The sequence below is a fragment of the Aythya fuligula genome, chromosome 3, assembly GCF_009819795.1.
Source record: "Aythya fuligula isolate bAytFul2 chromosome 3, bAytFul2.pri, whole genome shotgun sequence".
Classification (NCBI taxonomy): domain Eukaryota; kingdom Metazoa; phylum Chordata; class Aves; order Anseriformes; family Anatidae; genus Aythya; species Aythya fuligula.
The window spans coordinates 112,951,063-112,974,580 of record NC_045561.1 but is presented as its reverse complement, the minus strand read 5'-3'; the positions used below and the strand labels follow the sequence as shown (position 1 = coordinate 112,974,580).

At 42.8% G+C, this 23,518-nt stretch overlaps 2 protein-coding genes across 2 annotated transcripts in view; both read right to left on the bottom strand.

The window, feature by feature from the left end:
- The window catches only part of CDC5L (cell division cycle 5 like), a 34,439-nt gene extending 28,802 nt beyond the window's left edge, over positions 1-5,637 (bottom strand). The window contains exons 1-4 of the mRNA XM_032185086.1: positions 5,514-5,637; positions 2,000-2,103; positions 865-1,026; positions 211-338 (exon numbers count right to left, since the gene is read on the bottom strand). Of these exons, the coding sequence (XP_032040977.1) occupies positions 211-338; positions 865-1,026; positions 2,000-2,103; positions 5,514-5,558 (439 nt within the window). The 5' untranslated portion in view covers positions 5,559-5,637. The remainder of the gene's footprint in view (positions 1-210; positions 339-864; positions 1,027-1,999; positions 2,104-5,513) is intronic.
- A 1,983-nt stretch (positions 5,638-7,620) lies between these two features.
- On the bottom strand, positions 7,621-14,265 carry LOC116487935 (zinc finger protein 845-like). The gene is made up of 3 exons (XM_032185184.1): positions 14,149-14,265; positions 13,118-13,744; positions 7,621-12,321 (listed from the first exon to the last, which is right to left on the bottom strand). The coding sequence occupies exons 1-3, from the start codon at positions 14,204-14,206 to the stop codon at positions 9,719-9,721; spliced, it is 3,288 nt and encodes a 1,095-aa protein (XP_032041075.1). The 5' UTR covers positions 14,207-14,265; the 3' UTR covers positions 7,621-9,718.
- Between the last annotated feature and the right edge of the window lie 9,253 nt (positions 14,266-23,518).

Here is a 23,518-nt window from a genome sequence, read left to right as displayed (position 1 = left end):
GAAGCCTACCAAAAAGAGGAGAAGATTGAAAAACAAGAAACAATTTGCCAGACACATAAATAAGATAAAATATATATGAAAAAGAAAAAAATATATATCTCTGAGGAGGAATTAAAAATAAGGCACAAAAAACTCCCAGGGTACAGAAGCTGAGCAAACAGAAAAAACAAGACATCAGATATCCATCAAAAGCAGTGAACAACTTCTTGCCTTCATCCATATCGATAGGATCTGGCCTGGCTGGTTTAGTTTCTGGATTTGGATCAATTTCTCCAGGTTTAAGTTTCCGAGGATCGTCGGCAGTTTCTTCCTCATTGTCTCTCTGAGCAGCTTTGTCCCTAAAAACACATTGCGTGTATGTCAGAACTGGCTTTGTATTCCCACAGGTGCATAACAAGCAACCCTTTCTTAAATCTCCCCCAAAACAGATGAAAAATTAAGCTTGTACCATGTATTGTAATTAAACTTGTTATCTAATAATTGAAAAGATTTAGGAACATGGTAAATTTAGATAAATAACGTTAAATTAGATGAAAGGAACCAACCTAGTGTTATATTACAGCAATAAAATATTATATAAAATACAATACTGACAAAGCCGATGGTAGAAAACTTGGCTCTGGTAACCTTTAACAATGAGGACAAGAAATCAAACCTCGTGGGGGAAAAAAAAAAAAAAAAAAGAACACTTGAGATGCCTCTTCCTTGAAATTAGACACACTAACTGAAAAGAAACAGTCCTTAAGGGCTTGCTTACAAAAGGACTGTCAACTTCGGCACCATGGGAGAAGCAAATGACATATCAATACAACAAATTCTGCACATTTTCCTGTAATGCACCTCCAGCAAAGCACTGTAACTCACAGCAGAAATTCATAGTGCTCCAAACACTGTGCAGCAGTTCTCCCAATAATTGGGGCAATAGTTCTCCACTGGGTTGGCATTAGCTTGGCCAGGTGCAACAGTTTTTCCTCTTCTTCCCGTGACCACTCTGTCTTTTTGATGCTTGGGTCTAGCCATTCGTACCTGTTCAAAAGTGAAAAAAACAAAATGAGATACAATTCCAAGTTATCCAATGATTTGTCTTGAATTAGTTTACAACAGTCTTTCCCCAAATCATCACAATGACATTTCAAAATCTTGTTATGCATATTTCATACGTTTGTTTTTTTTTCCTATACAGAAGGATATTTTACTACACAGTAATTTTATTTAAAAAACAATTATTTGAGCTTTAAAATGTATTTTTAATCCATTAATACAGACACTGACTCCTAATCCATTCCCCTGTTCTCTTCTAGCAAAGTAAGGAGACAGAAATTTAACTCGGAAAAAGGTAAAAATCTCAATAACTAAAGTTATCAGAAATAAGCTCATTTTGTATGGCTTTCAATGACTGTTTCACTCACCTTTAACTGTGCCAGTACAGTTAATTTAGGCAGAAATATTCCAATAAATATGTGTACTACTTCAGAAACTAAGCCAGATCAGCTAGATTTTGAAATGGGTTCATGCTGCACCTACTTGCATTAGTTTTAGGCTTCCGATTTCTGACATAAACTGAAATTTCACAGTGCAGTTTCTAAACATTCATCCTCAAGCCAAAACTGCCATTGTCAGAAAATTATCTGAAAGAGAGTTTAGTACCTGACAATTGTACTCAATGATCCTTGTGGGTCCCTTCCAACTCAGGATATTCCACTAATTCTAATTTTACTTCATTGGAAATATGTGTTTTCATTTAAAACAAGTGATATGGAAAAAGAAATCATGTACACACTTAACATGATCCTGCATTTGCTGATGGTCACTGATGAAGTGAACATTTATACTTTTGTTCCCATTACCGTTACTCATCAGCGATTTGTAATATCTACAATAACAGAATCAAACAATCTTAAACTATTGTTCTATTGTGGACATAAATTCATCTGCAGTAGCTTCTAAATCGCCACTAATTACAAACCTCACATTCCAAGTCATGGCATATGTCACTTACCATCTGGCTTTGCACTGCTTTGCTGATTTCCTGTGCAGTAAGGAAGCAATACGAGACCACTGGTTTTTGCCATATTTCATCACAGCTGCTTTCAGAATTTCATCCTTAAAACAAAAACAATTCATATTGTCATGGATCGTGAGCACTCACAAAGCAGCAAGGCTGAGCTGAAGCAGCCAACACAGTGGGTTTCATGCAGCTGGCTGAGCCAGTGCAAACAGCATCGCTGCTGCTTTTCCACATTTTACTCTCCAGATGAATGAGGATTTGCATTCCAAAGGCCGCAGAAATCAATACAAGGGATGAAACTGACAGATTTCCAAAATGATTAGTTTCAGTGCTCTCTTTACGCACTTTTTTTCAACGGTCCTGCATTTCTTCCTTTAGAACAGCAATAAAGAGGTAGAGAAGTGTTTGTCCTTTTGGTCATCGCACAACATTTGGGAAAAAAACAGATACCTCTAGGTGGCTTTTTTTAAATAACATCATAAAATTACCTTGTCCTCTTTTTATTTTGCACAGGTTAATGCAAATGGAATCTATCAATTGAATATGCTGTTATGTATAGATATGCTTCATGAAAATGAAGGAACCTTGTACTAAGTTTCTCTTTTCCAAGTAAATCTTAAAATACATCACTTCACTGTTTAGAGTGTTACACCCACAAGCGCTGATCCTGAAGCCCATAAACTTCTGGGGAAAAATAAATGGATTCAGCCTGGGAGCCAGGCTGCTCATATCCAACAAGCTGCTGGCACAGTTCTGGATTTCACAGTGTTGGGTACCCATTTTACATTCCAGAAGTCCCTCTCTCCCTTTCCCCAGATAAGCAGATTTGTGATTTTTTATGTCTTCAAAGGTCAGAAAGCAGAATTTTAAATGCCTCAAAGCTATTCTTATAGCCTTGTTCACCACAGATGTTTCTCTTCTATACTCATAGTTGTGTCCTGAATCTGTTCAGCTGCACAATGCAGATGCGAGCCATCAATGACAGATCCTCTGTCCAGCATAGACAGCTCTCAGAGCACACAGCAGCTATAATGATGAGGAGCTCTGGCTTGAGCTGCTACCCGAAACAATTCAGGTCATTTCTATGAAAAGCTCAAAATTACCACAATGTCTCTAAATCCTGTCTTGGTTATTGGATTTTACGTGGTGTCACATGGCATGCTGCAACCATACTGATGACATTAGCAGGCTTTCTGCAGTCACTGTCCTGATGATCTGGTATCCACTTAATCCCACTGTGAATATCCATAACGCTGTACATATAATTGAAATACTAATTTTTAAAAAATAAACACTAAAATGAGCTATTTCACCTCTGGTAAATAAAATATGGGTGAAACGATGATCTGTTTCTCTTTATAACACCAGAATTAGTCCATAATGGCTGAAATTAAGCCCAGGGTTAAGTGCACATGGCTATTCCTGTCCTCTGTAGGCCTCCAGTGTAGCAGCCTCCTGACATAGAGCTGGTACAGCACAAGGGCTTCAAGGCACATGAAGTACACAAAATAGTAATTTTCTGTTAATTTTTCTCACTGCTTTCTGGAACTATGCACATGTCTAGTGTTCAGAGTATACAGTGGCGCAGTTCTGGATTTTACAGTGTTGAGTACCTCCTTTTGAACGTGCCATCTAATAAATACATTTCACAGTCTTTATTTTTTGTTATTATTTCCTTACACTATCACTTGCAGTTCTGAAAGCAAGTGACATCAAAAATGGGAGAGAGTTTTGTTGGTTTTGGAGGGTATTTTGCTGTTTTTCATTTTCCTGAAGGACACACAGATCCCTGTGTACAAGACACTCGGGGCTGCAGATGACGATCCCATACACGTCCGCACCAATTCCATCTGAAGGGGTCTTCATGGGGAAGAGATTTCCATGCCCTTGCTTTCCCAGGGAACAAAACCCCTCCCTGTGCAGTACAGAACACGCTCTAGGGCCATCTTTCCAGGCTAAACAGGCCCACTAAATGGGCCTAGGAAAACAGAAGACTGAAGGGAGACCTCATCATTGTGTATAAATATCTGAGGGGAGGGTGTCGAGAGGATGGTGCCGGTCTCTTCTCAGTTGTAATCTCTTGTAGTAGCGTTCAGTGACAGGACAAGAGGCAACAGGCACAAACTGAAGCACAGGAGGTTCCATCTCAATATGAGGGGGCACTTCTTTACTGTGAGGCTGATGAAGCACTGAGACAGGTTGCCCTGAGAGGTTGTGGAGTCTCCTTCTCTGGAGATATTCAAAACCCACCTGGATGCCATCCTGTGCAATGAGCTCAGGGTGACCCTGCTTGGCAGGGGGGTTGGACTAGGTGATCTTCAGAGGTCACAGAATCACAGCATGGCCAAGGTTGGAAGGGATCTCCAGAGATCATCTAGTCCAACCCCCCTGCTCAAGCAGGGTCATCTAGAGCATGTTATACCTATTACCCCTCATACCAATTGTATTTATTACCCTCTTATTTATACCCATTATCCTCTATCCTATCATTGGACAGCACTGAGAAGAGTTGGGACCCATCCTCTTTACATGGTCCCCTCAGGTATTTATAGAGGTTGATAGGATCCCCTCTCAATCTCTGCTAAGCTAAACAGATGCAGCTCACTTAGTCTTTCCTCATAGTATAGATGCTCCAATCCTTTAATCGTCTTTGTAGCTCTATGCTGGACCATGTTCTACATTTCTCTGGTACTGGGGGAGCCCAGAACTGTACACAACATTCCAGGTGTGGCCTCACCAGTGCTGAGTGGAGGGGGAGGATCACCTCCTGTGACCTGCTGTCCACACTACTCCTGATGGGGATCCCACTGGCCTTCTTAGCAACAAGGGCACACTGCTGGCTTGTGGTTAACATGTCCACTAGGACCCCCAAAGCCCTCTCGGCAGGGCTGCTCTCCAGTAGGTCAGTCCCCAGTCTGCACTGGGTTGTTCCTCCCCACGTGCAGCACCCTGCACTTGCCCTCGCTGAACCTCAAGAGGTTCCTCTCCAACCTCGGCCATTCTGTGATGTCTGAAGACAACACAGCCCACACATATCCCTCAGCTACTGTGCGGGTGGTTCATCTGTGGGGCAGAGGCGACCCTACGCACGGCTGAGCTTCCTCAGCTCCCAGCACGCAGCCTTCGGGTTGCCCACAGGAGAGCTACGAAGGTGGTGAAGGGTCTAGAGGGGAAGGCATGTGAGGAGCAGCTGAGGTCCCTTGGTTTGCTCAATCCAGAGCAGAGCAGGCCGAGGGGAGGCCTCATGGCGGCCTGCAGTTCCCTCAGGAGGGGCGCGGAAGGGCAGGCGCTGAGCTCTGCTCTCTGGGGACATCCGAACAGCCGCCCCCCCGCCGCCGCCGCCGCCATGTTCCGCACCACGTGACCAGCCCCCCTCCCGCCCCTCCCGCCCCTCCGCCCGCGCCTGCGCAGTGCTGCCGCGCAGCCCCTCCCCCACACCGCTGAGGGCTGAGCCGTGAGGGGGGGACAGGGAGGATGGGGGGGGTTAAAGCAAACCGGGCCCTACCTCGGTGTTCCGCCACACGCCGCCCTTGATCATAATCCGCGGCATCTTGGCGGCGAAGAGGGGCCCGAGGGGCTTAGCGGAGAAACGAGCGGCGGGAGGGCAGCAGCGGCTGCGGCGGGGCCGGGCCTGCACCCAGCGCAGGCGCCGCTCGCCTTCTGCGCATGCGCGGAGCGGGGAGGGCGGGGGCTGCGCGGCGGAGGGGCTTGCACATGCGCACAGTGGCGGGAGAGGGGGAGCGGGGAGGGAAAGCGGGAGTTGGCGCTCGGCGCATGTGCACAGCGGTGCCCGCCCCCCCTCCCCCCCCCCGCGGGGGACTGCGCTCTGGCGGCCCTGAGGGGAGTTGAATGGGGGGGCGGGGGTGATTGGAGCGCCTCAGCCCTCAGCTCGTCGGGGCGGTTTCTGCTTTCTCTTCCCTTTTCTTTCTCCTCTGCTAAATAAATAAATAAATAAATAATAATTAAAAAAAAAAAAAGAAAAGGCGTACGGGGAGGTCGTCAGCTCTCAAAGGATAAATTCCTTAAGTTGTGTCAAATTCCCGAAGGGATAAGGGGGCGGGGGGAGGAGGCAGCAGGTGGCCGGGTTTCACCGATGTTCATGGTGTAGGAGCAATTAGGACAAAAGAAATAAACACAAAACCAAAACAACCGCTATTTACATTGACGCACTGTAACCAAAACAAAAATTGTGGTAGCAAGTCATGGTGACATCCAGGTTTTAACTGCTATTAAAGCTTGCGTTCTGGCTTCCGACCACTTTTCTCAGGTCTTTCTGCCACAGTCCTTCACTCAAGTTATGAAGTGTCACTTCATTCACACCAGTTTCTGACCCCGAAGTAACTAACCCCTACAACCCAATCCCCCTGCAACAGGGGGACCAAGCCCCATGTCCCTCACTTCTCTTCTCCCTGTCAGCCTTTCAGCCTTCTACTACCACCCCAGATGTGTGAATTTTGTGGGGAAAATGTGTCATGGACAGGACAAAGTGTCCATCCTGCTGATGTCAGGGCAGTTCCTGCTGTCCCCCCTCACAGTTTCAGAGCTATACTTCTTTCCTCATGCTCCTTAGCAGGTATTCTTGCCACCTTCTTCCCCAAATTAATTTCTGTCAATAAATCCCCACACAAAGGAAATTATTAAAAACAGAGTAAAACGTATGCAAAGTGGTGTTGGTTCTAGGTGGGTGCTACATTATCCTTCTAGATATCCTTCTATCCTGGCTACAAAGGCTTTCAAACCCTCCAGAAGGGCTCAGACATTGGAAAAATGGCTTTACCAAGAAGTCCATGGAGAAGGATGGTTTCTTTACCAGATTGCAGTTACCAATGCTTGCAGAAGCAGCTGAAGTTCCAGTATCCCAAGGGTTGTAGTAAATAGAGTTTCATCAGTCACTAGTGGGTTCCCCAGGGCTCCATTTTATGCCCAATTCTCTTCAATGTTTAAATAATCTGGATTCAGGAGTCAAGTAAATACTTGAATAAGTACTAAATAACTTTGCAGAATATACTGAATAAGGAGAAGCTGTTGACTTCCCCAGGGGCAGAGAGGCCTTGCAGAGATCTTGACAAAATAGAGCTGGGCAATCACCAACTGCATGAAGTTCAACAACTGCAAGGGCCAGATTCTGCTCCTGGAACAGGGCAGCTCTGATTGTATGTACAGACTGGGGGAGGAGAGACAGCATGGGGAAAGGCATCTCCATGCTGGAGGGAGCAGCATGGGGAAAGGGATTGGTGGGGTTCTAGCTGACAGCAAGTTGGATCTGAGCCAGCAGCATGTCCTGGCAGCCAGGAGGGCCAGAAAATTAAGCAAGTATTTTGGAACAAATAGAAAACTTCACAGGATGTTTTATGAGAGGCTCAGCTTCTTAAAAAAAAAAAAAAAAAAAAAAAAAAAAAAAGTCTAGAAGGACACCTTTAGCTACAAATAATAATTTTAAAAGAAAACAAAAAAACAACATGGACAGCCAATGTCCTTATTTTAAAATGAATATGCCTTTGCATTCAAATACCTCTGACTTGACAATCATTTTCAATACCCAAACGTCCAATGCACTGCATCAAGAACAGAGGGGAAGCTCAGGATTCATGAAATACTTTACTGAATCTTTTATTAGAGGCAATCACCTGGAATATTTATTTTCTACAAACTCAAGTTCCATCTGAAAATGTCTTCTACTCCTTACTTGCAACTAAAAGAAACTTCTACTGTTAGCGAGCCTTTTTTAGAAAAATTTCTTTAGCAAATTTATCGCCCTTAAATTGGTCTCCTTCTTCTCTGTTGTACAACATACTTTTTAATAACTATTCTTCACCTTCAGCTTCCCTATCTCATATAATGTATGGGCTGCAATTCTCTTTACCATTTTTGTTTCTTCTTTGCACGTGTTCTTTTGAATTTTTCAAGTGATCAGAACCATACAGTAAGCCAGGTAAAAGTTCTTCCATGCCTGCATGATACCGTTAATATTTCCCAGAAACATTCATATTAAGATAGTGCTTTTCTTTCTCACAAGTGCATCAGCTGGATAGCTCAATCATTTTAAAATCTGAATCCTCCTCGTTTCCAAATAGTGACTTCCCAGCTTATAGTAAAAACATCTGCAATCACTGGGGTTCACAGACACAGATACTGACTTGTCTGACTACTGAAACTTGAGAACTGGATCACTTAATAAATACTTTTGTTGGTCTGGCCTTAAATACAGGCATCAATTCATGAGCTTCCATCCACTCTTGTAAAACTGTTTTCCTATGTCACCAGAAAGCTTTTTCAATATATTATCTGTATTTATAAAGAAAATCATAAACTTGAGCGAAGTAAAATAGCAGTGGCAATTTCATGTTTACATCATGTAAATTAAACTGTAAGCTTACTCTGCTGTTCTGTGGTCTGAGCTGCAGCATTAGGGAAAATAAGTATTATCCCAATTATTCAAGAATTATGAATTTTAAGAATTATGCAATAATTCCCAATATGCAATTCATTTTCTTTCCTTACACAAGAGGGTAACAGCGCTTTCATAAATCCCACTGAACGTACAGTCAGTGCTGTCTGCGCAGAAGTTTCTATCACCATACAATTCTGTAGTACAAGCATTTGCCTATATTTGAACACAGAGTGGAAGAAACATCCAGCTCAGCCTTCACCATAACATATAAAAGTGCCATTTGGCATGAGCAGTTCTTACATGTGGTATTACAGATATACAATAAAGTTCTTTAACAAAGTAAATTTTACAGTTCAAGCTAGGTGCTAAGGTTTGCAACGTAAATAGTGGTTTTTTGCAATACGTCACCAGAAAGGTTCTTTGAAAAGAACGTTATCTATTCTAAGAAACAGAACACAGCTGACTACCAGCCTGAGAAAAGCAAAGGCAGTTTATACTGAACTAATACTAGCCATCTACATAAAGCTTGTGAAGATTAACTTAAGGATTCTCAGTATCATAAAATATCTCAATTCCAGGTATTACTACTTCTGTGAGACTACTCAGAGAATTACCCGGAGCAACTGCAGACTCAATGAGCTGCCTATTTCATATTTTACATATACACAAATGTACAGGAAACACCTTCCTATCCCTGTAACCTGTAATGAGATTAAATGCATGTACCTGTAATTTTTTGAGACACTGATTTGTTCTCTTGCAGGTGTTACAGGAGAACCCGGTAGCAGGGAATAAAACTTAGAGCAGATGGGAGTAAGCCTCCAAACCTACTGACAATTCATAACTGAAAAATTATTACTATACAGCATAATGTGCACTTCCATCCCTCCCTTTAAATCCCTTCTTTCAGTTAAACAGGTTGTTTTGTTTTTTAAAGAAAATAAATGGAGCAAAGTAACTGTTTACACTGACGAATATAGGCCAAACCATAACTTTGACCTCTTGGAATATAAAGGTTACCCAGGAATGAAGAGGCACCTCCAAGTTCTTCTTCAGCACAACCTACACTAGAAACTAAAGCTCCCAGCAGAACCTAGAGCAAAGAAGCATCCCAAGTTTCACTCTCTTGACCAAAACACTGCACGCACCCGTTACCAGCCAGCATTTCAAGTACAGCAGAGGAATGTACCACAATGAACAATTCTGAGACATGTACAGTTCTCAAGACCTGAGTGCCAGCTTGCAAATCTCAAGCTTATCTACCAGGGTCACGTTGCTGGTTATGTTCTTTGAGAAGCTTTTTGTCAGACACCACCACATTACAGAGCTGTAATGTTATGCTTGTACTTTTTTTTGTGCACTTTGGCATGCTTTTGGAAAGCTCTTTTATCTACCGTAGAAAAGTCACACTTTCTGCAATACAGCTTCAAGTGAGTCAGCACGTGGCGCTTCAGGTGGCTCGACGTGCGGAAAGCGACGCCACACTGCATGCACTCGAACGGCTTCTCCCCTGTATGAATTCTTAAGTGCTGCTTCAGGTTGCTGTTGTGGACCGTGGTATAGCCACACTCTTCACACGTGTATGTTTTGACAGGGAGAGGTTTTTGCTCGTAGAGACACACAGCAGAGGAGCTTTCGCTAACCGAGTGCAAAGCCAGGTGCCGTTTCAAGGACAGCCATTTGTCTGTGGAGTAGTCACACTTCCTGCACTTGAGGTGCTCCATATTAAAATGGATCACTGTGTGTCGCTTCAGGTGACTGGAGGTGCGGAACTCCTTTTGGCAAACGCTGCAGCTGTAAGGTTTCTCACCTGTGTGAGTCCTTACGTGTAGTTTAAGGTTGCTTAAAATGTAAGTGGCATAGTCACACTCTGCACACTGATAGAATTGGGGCTCACTCTGTGCTAGCAAATCATTTCCTTCATCCCTCTGGATAGCTGTCTGCTCTCCATAGACTTCCGAACCAAACATGTAATGGACGCTGCTTGAACCCTCCAAGGAACCAAAATTTCCTTCTGGACACAGACCTATGTGCATTTCAGGATGCAATCCAAGATTCTCCTCTAAATGGCTATCCATGTAGAGGCAATGACCAAATTCATACTGATTCTCTACATGAAGAAGCCTGTGCCTCTGCAAATGGTTTGAAGTTTTAAATGTCTTATTGCATTCTTGGCACACAAATGGTCCTCTATCTGCGTGCATTTTGAGGTGCAGCTTAAAGTTGCTATGAACAGCAGTAGCATAATCACAGAATTGGCACTGGTATGTTTTAAACGTAGACAACCTGGAAGGCCACATATCCTCAGATGTATAATATGCAGCATCTTCATCATCTTCAGCTTGCCAATCATCATCTTTGAATTGCCACTGAGAGTAATCAGGGTTGAACAGAGGGTCTTCTTTGCAAACTACAGTGTCCATTTCGTATGAATCCAGAACTTCTGATCTACTCCCAAAAATAGGTAAAGTGTTGCTTCCACAGCTGCTTTCAGGAAATATGCTTCCAGAGTACATTTTCTTATCATCCTGCACATCATCTGCCTGCTCAAAGTCTACTTCTGAAGCCAGCATTTTACACATTCCCCCAGTGAGACTATTATCTTTCTCAGAAGCACAGTTCTGGGAATCGCTGTCAAATTCAAACACTTCGCTTTTATATTCATTGCTCTGATTCGTATAACCACTATCGGTCACCTTAAACTGTTTGTGAAATTTCTTATGAAAGCTGAGATGTCTTCTCGTGTAAAACACGATGTTACACTCATCACACGTGTAACTCTTTGAAGGTCTTCGACTTCTCTTTCTTTCACGTACAAAGCCGAGCTGTGGCCCTTGGCACGCTCCTTCGCCTGCGTGCAATCTTCTGTGCCTCTTTAACCCGCTGGTGCTCGTGAATGCTGACTGGCAGAATTCACATGAGTACGGTTTAGCCCCTGTATGTATGTAGCTGTGCCTCACCATGCTTGCAAAATATAATGAGAAAAAGGTACAGAACCTGCACTTGTACAGCTCATAGCCAGCGTGCCAGTACATGTGATTTAACATGTAGGATAAGCTAATGCAGGTGTAATCACACTGGGGACACTGGTAAGGTGGTCTCTCTTGATGCCCCTTCATGTGATGAACAAAAATCCTGGGATTTGATGAACCAAAAAGACAAAGTCTGCAGGAAAAAATAACTGGAACGCCCAGAGATGTCAAGTCCTTTTCAATTTTGATGAAAAACTTCTCGTATTTGCTTTCTTTTTTCTTGGTCTCTGATTTTCGTTCTTCCGTTCTTCTCTGTCTACCTTTTCTAGCATTCATTCTATTTTTTCTTGCCTTTTGCAACCTATTCATTTTCTTATGAAACTTAATGTGGTTCTTCAGGTTGACAGAAAAGAAAAAGGTTCTTTTACAAAAGCAGCATTTATGAATTTTTTTATCTTTATGAGCTGAATGAATGTGTCTCTTCAGAAGTGCAGCGCACGTATATACAGAACTACAAAACCTGCATTTAAAATTTATTTTTTCATGCTTATTTATAGAGCAAGATGCTTTAGAAAAAGGTTTGATGTTCATACTGGGCCATGCTAAACCTTCTTGCTGGCCTTGTATTTCATTTGGGCTTTCATGAGGAGAAACAATATATCGTTGCTGATGTCTTTTTTTAGAAAATGGTGTTAAGGACTTATAAACATGCTCTTCGGTTGCATTTGATTCAGCAGAAATAGAAGCATTCATCTCCAAGTCCCCTAAATCTTTCACCAATTCTTCTGAAGTAGGGGAATATCTATTAGCAAACGGAGCAGGATGACTCTGGGTAGGTTCCGGTTCTTCTTTCAAGACATGTTCCAAAACTGAACTCAGGGCTTCAAATTCACTTCTCTTACTTGCTTTGTCATTAGCTTCATTACTTCCATTCAATGAAGAATCAGTATCTACAGGGATAAAAAGTCATACGCATGACATATCATACAACAACCGACGTTCAGAATTAATTGGTAGCAATAATCCCAAATAGCCTAACATACATCACCTTGCTATACATGCACACCGTTCACCTTCATTTTCCTATCTTTACTTCTCTTCTTATGTCTCTCCCCACTTGACCACAGCCTTCCTCCAATGTTTAAAACGTTTGAAGAGAAGAAATCCTTGTTGGATTCTTATTGGAAGGAAATCCTTCTTTCACTTCATCTTTTCACTCTTTGTTTCCTCAAAGCTCTGAATTTCACAAGACAAACGTAATCTACGCAGACTTTTTGCAGAGCCTTATGCCAGAATTGCTGTCAAAGCTCTGCCACTCAACTGCACTAGGGCTCAGTTCTTCAAATAGCCGTTTGCACAGTGCACACGATGCCCCTTTTGCTATCCTGTCTGTCAAGAGTACAAGTAGTCCTGCTATTTCTTTATGCCTTTTCTAGTACCTGAGAGGAAAATAAGTAGTATCCCAAGCTTATATTTTCAGATCTTTTTCCCCCTTTTGTCTCAGGCAGCCCTTTCACAAAGTGTGGCAGAGTGACACAGTACCAATTTCGTTCCACTATTTTTCACATCAGTCCATAAAAGAACCATGCATACTCCAGTCTTTTCCTGCTGCATATGATAAAAATCTATATTAGAACGATTAATCTAAAATAAATTATTTTGAATTATTCCTGTTTTGCCACCCATTTCAGGCTTGAGATTTACTGGATTTCTTCAACCCCTGCACTAATATTATTAACCAGTTACCTTCCACTTTAACAGTTGCCTCCATCTCCGTGGGGATTTCCAGTTGTTTCTCTTGGCTTCCAGCAGAAAGAACATTTGCAACATCAGCACCTTCTTCTTCATCTCTGCACACTGCTGCTAATGCCAACTGCTCACAGGTGTTGACAGTCACATCTCCACCCTCACTGTCAGCTGCCGAGAAGAGAGGAATCTTCTGACAAGCATCATTATCAACACATTCTTTCTGGTCACTGGTTTCATTTATCTCATTAAGGTCTGTTTTGTGAGGTGACATCGGCAATACATTCTGATTGCACTTATCTTTGTTTGTGTCACACTGATCACTTCGGGATAGCGTCAACTCATTACACAAACTCTCATCAATCCGTTTTTCTTCAGGGTATTGCTGCAAATAAGGATAATTGTATGGAACCTCTTTTCCTTCTGAAACGCTTAAACCACTACTGGCATCTGAAGGCGCTGGGTCACTTTCTAGGAGAACGTTGGTACTGAAGCCTGCCTCCTGTTTATCCTCCTCCTTCAGCTCAGGAACAGCCACTGATTGCTCCTCAGCCTCGTTATAGAGACAATCCTCATCGCTCAGTACTAAGATTGTTATCGGGAGCATGACTTCAAAGACATCCGACTCTGAAGAGAGAAACACACAGCGTTAAGACTACTTTTGAAAGAAGCAAACAACTTTCACGGCGCAGATCTCCACGCTGCAGCCCCCCCATGGGTGGAGGAGCCCCCGGTGGAGCAGGTGGATGTGGCCTGGAGGAGGCTGCGACCCATGGAGAGCCCCCACAGAAGCAGGCCCCGGGCCGGAGCTGCAGCCCGTGGAGAGGAGCCCACACAGGAGCAGGGGTCTGGGGGGAGCTGTGGGGGTCCCGTGCTGGAGCAGTTTGCTCCTGACAGACCCACAGCACCGCGCTGCGCATGCGCACTCCCGTTCCGCCGCCATATTCCATCCCCCTATCTCCCGTCCCCTCAGCCCAGCGCATCCCGCCCCGCCTCGCCAGCCGCTCCGCACCCCCTTACACAGCACGTACCGCTCTCCACCGCCGGACCGAGTCCCGCCGGGCCCAGCCCCGCCGGCTCCGCCGCCATCCCCGGGCCCAGCCCGAGCCCAGCCCCCTCCGCGATGCCAGCGAGCAAGCCCCGCTCGACCTCCATTACGGCCCGACTGCGCATGCGCACAGCGCGAAATTTCCGGGAGGGGAGGGGGAGGAGGTGGGGGGTGGCGTCGGCTGATTGGAGGGAGCCGCGTGGGGGCGTGGCCTCCGGAGTGAGGCGTGGGTTGGGGGCGTGGTTTGGGTTTGGGGGCGGGGCCTAATTGTGGCGGCCTGCCCGCCGCCCTGAGGGGGCTGCGCCCCCGCACCAAAATGGTTGCCTGAGGGGGGTTGGTGTTGGGCAGTGCCTGCCCGCGGGGACCTCAAATGTTTTGTAACATCTACCCCCGTCTGTTCTGTGAGAAAAGGCAGCAAAGGAAATAAATCGAGTTAAAAAGCAGTTCAGTAGTGAAACCAGTCACCTTTACCCTAAAAACATATCAACATACATATATCACGATAACGTATCAGCTGAGCTCTCAGGTCCTGCTGGCAGCAAACCCTCAGTCCCTTGTGAATGCTAACGGGTACATAACCACGCAGACTGGTTTTCCTGTACGTGCTGGTAGCTTTTATTCTAGAAGCCCACACTTAAGGTGGCTTGTCCTGAAGGCAGGGCTGCAGCCTCCTGTTCACAGACGGTGAGGTGAAACTCCAGCTCAGTTAACAACAAACGGCTGAAATACCTGCCTTTCTCCAGCCACTGTAGGCAATATTCCAACCCGTAAGTTCAGTCTGCGCGGTGCAGGTGGCATGGTGATATTTTCAAATAGGAGTGACAAAGCCTCTGGGCTCTGTCAAAAATAAATAAATAATAAAAAATAAAGAAAACTCTTATTTAGATTAGGCAAAGATGAGAGGAATATTGTGTAATGAATCTCTTACACAGTTAGAAGATTTGTGAGAAACAGCTGCCAGGATGGGCTGGATGTCTTGCCTGGACTTTTGCCTGTCACAGCAATCCGTAGGACAACCTTCTTTTCTTCCTAGGGGGGAAAAACAAACAAAAAAAATATTACCAGAGTCTTCCTGCCAGAACTGGCTGAATCGCCACAAGAGGGCTCTGCGTACACGAGTTCAGTCTAAGGCTCTGCAACGAAAAAACAAAATGAAAATACATGGGAGATCGCAAATAATCTTGTCCCCATTTAGCCAGTCCTGTGGAAAGGGAGGCAAATAATATATGAATTTCAAATAGAAAGTAAGGAGGAAAAATACATCACGTCAGTTGTGATTATCAAAGCTAAGAGGTAATAACCCACACACTTGTTCTTCCCATTCACAGCTGTCTCAAAATGCACAAAACCCAGCTGTGAAAAAGAGACTAACCTGCAGGAGATCCACTGTGAATAGGATTACTTTTTGGGCTATGAGTCGTGTCTGAATTCTCAGTGATGTGTATGTACACTGATATCTCACAGAGATTTGTGTGTCTCAGATGTTTGCTGAATCGTTTTTCCTGAGCTTATCCCAAACTTGCATTTTAAAAGCACAGCAGTTAACAGCCGAAAGGGATATTTGTCACAACACAGACAGCTGATGCTTCTTGTAACCTGTGTCTGCATCTGAGGAAAGAAAGAAAATGAGGAGAAAAAAAAAAAAAAAAAAAAAAAAAAAAAAAAAAAAAACTTAACTGGGAATATTCTGGCTCATATATTCTCCCTGAAGGGAGATTAATACCTATTTCAATTATTTTTTTTTCTTTTTTTTTTTAAACAAAGAGGAGGTGGGATACACGTGGCCCTCTGCATTTTTATCTGTTTGCATCGTACCTTGCTTTGCAGAGCACTGTCTAATTGCAGCAAACTGAATGCTGCTGCTGTCTAAACATTATTATTGCACTATTTAGGTTGCACTCGCCACCTCCTATTTCCTGCTCCTGCTTCCATTTCTAGGAGTGGCTGTGTGTTGTTAGCACTCACACAGGTACTGGCCCAACCTGACGTTTGTAAATGCTGGCAGGTGGCAACTACAAGTCTTGTCCTAGGCATTAAAATGTACTGTTTAAAACCTCAAGACAAATATGGTCAGCTGGAGGCACTTTCAGATCATCATCATCATAAAAAAAAAAAAAAAAAAAAGATGATTTGGGAAATAAATTATTCATCTATCAGCTAATGTAAAGAGGGAAAAATTCTCCCTAGAAGGTTTGGTCAGAAGGGTTGTATCAGCTGTTTTAGGACTGTGAGCCAGGGCTAGCAGCTTTTAGGGATCCAGGGTGTTGTAATAACAAACGGAGACTTAGTAACTAAATAGATTAATTTATTGTAAAAACCTGTTGGGTTGTTTTTCTCCTTTTCAAACTTTTTTTTTTCTTCTTCTTCTCCTCCAAACAGCCTCAATAAACTCCGTTCCAGAGGGAAGTGAAAAAAACACATCAGTGAGGAGCTAGTCATTGGCAAAGAAATGAGCAGCACTTAGGGATGGTGCCTTCTAACACCAAACGCCCACAGAGAGATGCAGCAGGGAGTGGAAGTCACATCAAGCCCCACTGCACTCTTCACGGAATGGATGAGGTTGGAAGGGATCTCTGGAGATCAACTGGTCCAACGCCCTGCTCAAGCAGGGCCCCCTAGAGCATGTGGATGTGCCTGATGATCAAAGGGGAGATGGGAAAAGGAGCTGTGCTGGGAGGAGCTCAGTGCCAGCACACTGGACAGCATAGCTGTCAAACTAAGTCTCCTCTGAGCACATGGAAACTGATTTTTCCAGGGGCTCAGCTATGTCGCATTTTGGAGAACATCATGAAAACAGCCAAAGAAGCAACATTGTCCCCAAGGTCACAATGTGGCTAGATGTCATGTTTCTGCTTCAAAGCACAGACATGCTAGAGCTTTTCAGCAGTAGTATCGGACTGATTGTTTTTGTTTGTTTGTTTGTTTGTTTGTTTTTTGTTTTTAATACACAAAATAAGGTACTTCTCAAAATTGATCTTAAAAATAACTAAATAGTGTTAAGTGAGACTTTCTGAAAAAAAAAAAAAAAAAAAAAAAAAAACATAAATGTGAAGTAAATGTCGTAAAGGAAATTTCAACTTGAAGTTAAAGGTTAGCAAGATTTTACTGTGGAAATTGTGAGGAAATCTTACTATAGGATATTGGTACCTCTGCCTATGGTAATAATTTGAAAGCCAAATACTAAAATGCTGACAGTTTAACAGAGAGTAATGAGCCATCACTTGTCAAAAATAATATTGTAGGAAAAGGTCAGCTGTTTTGAAAAGCAAATTCCTGTGGATTGACAAGGGTAATCATAAAAATAAGTGTACTGCTGCTTAATTGTCAGTTGCTGGGTACTCCACAACTGAAGGAAAGTATGTTTGTTTAATGGAAAGAATTCAGTGACTTACCATCTGTTTGAAGTTTTCTGCGGTGGAGCATGAGAGACGAAAAGACGCGTTTTGCAGACAAGATGCAACCAGCTCTGTGGGTGGAGTTCAGGTCATCATTAAGACACACTGAGGCTCAGTCCAGTTGTCTGCATGTTGGTGCCTTGAGCTGTTTGAGAAGCCCTGCTCCTGCTGCTGGTCTTTAGTGTCATACCAGCCAACCCTGTGACAATGTCCCTCCTATCCTAGGAAATTTGAAGTACTTGGACATTTAAAATGGTGCTAGAAGCCCTGGTATGAACTGGCTCAAGACTTTAAAATGAGATTGAGCTGCACTACTTGTCTACAAGTATACCAGATGCCTAAGCTCCTATTGTAGTCAGCAGACCCTATGGAATAATTCAGCCAGTCAGTCACTACAGACATGGTTCAGTTACCTAAACGGGGTATTTAGTACCGTTTGAGGTGCCACGGGGCAAATGAGACATCTGCATGGGCTGACAGATATGACAGATCCGATGGGGGCATGAGCCCTTCTGGAACAACATCTGTAGATCAAGGAAGATAAACGAGGGCATCTCAAATGGCCTCAGACACATTTATTTAGGCAATGCAGCCAGGCTGCTGCATTTGATCAGCTGAGTCTCTCTCTAGACTCCATCGATAACATTGACTGGAGGCTTAGGTCAGTTGGCTCAACATGAAAAACAACAGCAAGTTCCTTTAGTTTTAATCTGTCCCTAATGGATTTAAAATAACTTTAAACGTTCACATTTATTTTGTTAACTGGAGGGCTTTTGGCATGGGCTGATCATGTCCAAATTATGAAGTTCTCTTGCCCTTTGAAACTAGGTGGCAAAATCTCAGCGACTGTTTGGAAATTGTCTGTCCATCCGCCTGTCTCTGCCAGGCTACACCAACAGGTTAAACAGTACCAGCCACCTGCACAGGCTGCAGAACTCAAGCTATATATACTGTAAATAGTCAGCAAGATACTGGCCTGGCTTGGATCCAGGCAAATTAAAAATCTCCTAAGCAATTCATTGGCACAATTTGGGAGTTAGCATCGTCCAGGGACAATTTCCCAGTACAAAGAGTAAGACAGGGAAACAAACAAGGAGAATTACCAGAGAAGATTCATTTCCTTAGTAAATCAGGAGAAAAACTCTAGCACCAGAGAAGTCATTGAGAATCAGGATTAACCAGGATTATTACCAAATAAATTGGAAGCATGTCAGTCAGAAAAGCATCCACTTTTTTCTTCTCTTTTGTCCATGCTTATAATAATGTGTTACCTCACCCATCTACCTTTCCATAAGGCATTGTTTAAACTAGACACCTCAGGCTCTCCTTATGGGTATAAAGAAATAGGCACCCCACTGTGTGATGCAGCTGACCTTTAGATTTCTACATTAAAAGCAGCTGAGTTTTTCACCTGGAAATTACCTGTTAGAGAGTCTAAAGGGAGTCTAGACCAGCTTAGAGGGCTCCCATCCAAACCTACCTCTGCAATTTCCTGAGAGGCTTCTATCTGTAAACTTAGGCCACTAATCACAAAAATCCTCATCATCAGCAACTAAACAGACCCGTTCAGCACAAAAAAAAAACTCCAGAGTTAAGACCTTTGTTTTGGGCTTCAAAAAGGATATGTCATTTGACTACACAAAAAAGTATTTTGTCTGACTACAACTCACTGATAACTATTATTTTTTTTGTTTGCTTCAAAATCCTGCTTGAAAATTTCCTCTAGAACCTGACCAATATGCTATTTAGATGTGGCTTTCAGAATTTTAGTTGGCGTGGTTACTTTTCTGCAGTTGAGGGGAACATCTCGATTGAAAACAAAATGTTTTTTTCATGTTTTTTTGCAATTTTGTTGTGTAGTCTTCAGCTGCTTCATAATCATAACAAAAATCAACTATAATATTCACATTGTCAGGAGTGAAAATGATGAATAATGATGGAAAAGGAGAAGCTTGTTATGTTTGCAACTTTTTCCCTAGGTCTGTTGTAGCCTGTTTCTGTAATTCCCTTCCAGCTTAGATTATTCCATCTGAAAATAGTTTAGGTTATACTTTTAATAATGGAAAAATACAGGGAGGGCTTTTTATGTGATACAAAAACTCTCTCTTGTATTATTTTTCCCCTGCATGTTGCAGAGTACCAAGTCTGACTGCAAGCAAATTTCATAAACGGAATGACAACATACTTTTTATTTTTTTCCCCCCATCAGTTTGGTTTGCATAAGTGACAGTTACACAGCACGTCAGAAGTGATTGAGGCTTTCACCAAGTGGCATGGACTTCTCATTAGAGCAGAACGATTACTAGGGTGACTTATCAGTCAAAAGGCATTATATTTGCCATGGCTATGTTGTAATTAAACATGGATCACAACCCACAAGCAAGAATTGGTCTGGTAAAAAGAATAAATTTCATGTAATGCTGAGTTGAAGGAGCTTTTCAAGGAAAGGGTCTAGGATGAAACTTGTTTGGCCCATATGATTTCCCTGAACTGTCCCAAGGCCCTCCCTTGTGCTTTCCCAGAGACCCACATGCAATATGCTATAGGAAAACACTTAGTTCTTTCCCTGGCATAAAAACAAAACAAACCAAAAAAACAGAACTTTTTTTTTTTTTTCTTTTGTGTTTCCACAGGGTCATTTGCTGTGCCTGCATTTTAGCACATACTCCATAAGCAGCAAAGTTCACACTGACACACTTCTCCCTAGCTAAAGTACTAAGAATCACTGTAATGCACTTGGAAGCAAAACAAAACATCTTTGTATTACACAGACTTCTCATTGAAGATGTTACAAAAGAGGGATCTCATTTTAGAGATGGAGAAATGAAAACAGAAAGGACTTTCCTATCTAAACAGGAAAACCTGGAACACGGTTCTTCTGTCCCGTTCTACAGCCCATGCTATCTCCTTGCACCAGTCCCCTTGCCTCATCCTGCAAGGCTGTGCATAAGAGAGAAATTTTACTTACTGCCTCTCATTAAAAAAAGAAATAATTCTGCTCTTTCACATGTTAAATAGAGTTTTTAGGCAATACTGAGAGAAAAACTAATTTTCACCTTACCTAAAAATCCAAACTAGGCTCGTTTTTCATCAGTCTTTATTCATGCCTTGTCTTTTTTTACCTTATAGAGTCGTTGAACACAAATGTTCAATTCTTATCCCAGAGGAAGCTGCATTTCCCTAATAGTTGGTACGAGTCCATACATCTCAGATAAGTCTGTTAAGTTCACAAAGTCCTTGGAGATTTCCAAATACCGCTATTATGGAAATAACCATTGTTGTTCTTGTTTTTAATAGCTGCTGACAATCATGAATATTTTGAGGACAAGTGCCAAGTTAGAAGCTGTGTTCCTGAATAGACCTTTTAAACTACATAAGGACTCTATTACAAGTTTGGGGTCATTTTTTGAGAAGCTTTATGTTGATTTGTCTGGACTCCGAGAAACATCTGGTGGAAGCAAATCAGGCTTACACAACAAAGACTGGCAGTCATCCATACATGTCTCCTTGTGGAGTCAGTTTATAGCTTTCACAGAATCACAGGACGGTCAAGATTGGAAGGGACCTCTGGAGATCATCTTGTCCAACCCCCTGGTTATGTTGAAGATGTTCTATGCTTCATCTTTGCAGGGCTTTATGGAATTTACTTGAGCTGCCTGAAACTGAACATTTCCGTTTCATGACAAATGTTGAAACTTCACAATGTATTTTTACTGTCAGGATGAAAAAGACCCCACATGAATAAAAAACTTTGTGCCCATTTAGAAAAGTGTTGCTTTAAAAATAACACATACACAGATATGTATTCACATGCATGGAAAAAATCACTGCAAAATGAAATGGTTGATTCAAAACTTATTTTTCTTTTTATCTTTGGATTAGCTCTTTATTTCTTGATGTAGCAGTACTAGTGGTCCAGGATGTGGCTTATCTTATCACATTGAGATGAGATCCTGTCAGGATATACTCCAGGTAAAGATGTTATTATGGGGTAATGGATTGGGTAATTCTGAATATTGTGGATGGAATTCAGCTGCAGTTTTAGGATGTCTTCGTTATGTAGTGTCTAGATGGGATCTGCTGATCAAATTTCTGCTATCATGAGGGATTCTGCTCTCATGAGAGTTCTTTAAAGACAGAGAGACCTGGGTCTGTTCAGCCTGGAGAAAAGAAGACTGAGAGGGGATCTTATCAATGTTTACAAATATCTGAAGTGTGGAAGACAGAGGGATTTGGCCAACCTCTTTTCAGTGGTTTGTGAGGACAGGACAAGGGGCAAAGGCCACAAAATGGAGCCCAGGAAGTTCCGCCCCAAGATGCAAAAGAACTTCATGGTGAGGGTGACAGAGCACTGGGACGGGCTGCCCAGGGAGGTTGTGGAGTCTCCTTCTCTGGAGATATCCAAGGTCTGTCTGGACGCCTACCTGGGCAGCCTGCTCTAGGGAACCTGCTTTGGCAGGGGGGTTGGACCCGATGGTCTCTTGAGGTCCCTTCCAACCCCTACAATTCCGTGATTCTGCGATTTTCTACAGCCAACAGAGTCTGGGTGTAATCCAAGTCACTCGAAAGCAGATACCTACTCTTAGGCAGATGAATTGCTTTCCAGTTTCTATTGCCTGTTCTGGTTACTGGTTCCATTGTTACTGGTTCTCCAGTAACCATAATGGGAGCCTAGACTATATTGTGTACAAGTACATTTAGGTTTGAAGCAGGTACGAAATGCACTGCTTACCAGTGGGGTAGGAGCTTGCTGAGAAGAAAATAATGGCAAAAATATGAAGCCTCTTGTCGATTTAATATTATTATTTTGGAATATACCTGAGGCCATTTTGGACCAATTATCCAGATTATGAAACCCTGAGCAAGGCTATCTTGTCACTAAAGAAACTTGTCATATTTTTAAGTTGTTAAGTTGCTATTGAGGACAAAACTCTGCAGTTTCTGCAAAGCAAAGCTGACTCAGATTAGTTAACCAAGACTGAAAACTACCTGAACCTGTCCCTGCTAAGATCTTGTGTTGACTTAGCCGTTTGATTTAGCAATCACATATAAAAACACAACATTTTTGAAGCTTGTCTAATGAAGATGCTTGGAGTGAAATTCTTTATACCACATGTCAATGTCTGAATCTGAGAAAATTACCCCAGGCTCCCTTTATTGTCAATTGAAAGAAAAAGGCATTTAAAGTGTGAGTCATCTGACCTATTTTAGATGTCCATTTTGGAGTGATGAGTTGCAGATGAAATGCTGCTTCTCTTCACTGAGTACCAGAGGAGCAGAGGGCAATTAGCTCAGATGTAGATGTCTAATGGGATTAGATGAACTCCTCCCATCCCCATTTCAGAGTACAATGAGGTTATGCTTTGCTCTATCAGCAAATTGCTTTATCACCCAACAAACACCATGGCCAATATGAGATCTGCTCCAAGACTGATCTGCATGGAGATGGGAGCAGCCACTGGAACTGGAGCTCCATCCCCACTTGAGAATGATTCACAGCTTGCTGAGGTCAACGGGAATCTTTCCATTTGCTTCAGCAGGCTCTGTGAGCCCTGGGGTTTAAGCATACATTAATTTAGCAGCTGGGTGCCACAATTTAAGATAACATCATTCTTCTGTTTTTTATTATTAATGTTTTGCCACTCTCAGAGCAGAGCTGGCAGAGCAAAGTGACTCATAGACTAGTACAGGGGCTCAGTCAGCCATAAAGGCTGGGTATATGTCAGCACAACAATCCCTTCCTGTAGTGCCTGAGTTTCTTCTGATTTGGTGGATCTAGTCCGCAGCCTTCATTATCACAGCAATCAATATTTAACCCCTCTGTCCATCTAATCCAAGGCTACCACTGGCCTGTGCTTTACAGAGAGCAGCTTCCCCATCCAGTCTCTGTGCTATCCCCTTCGTCAGAGGCTCATCAGGCTGATCAGCTGGCTCACCAGAAACAGGAGTAAATTTGGG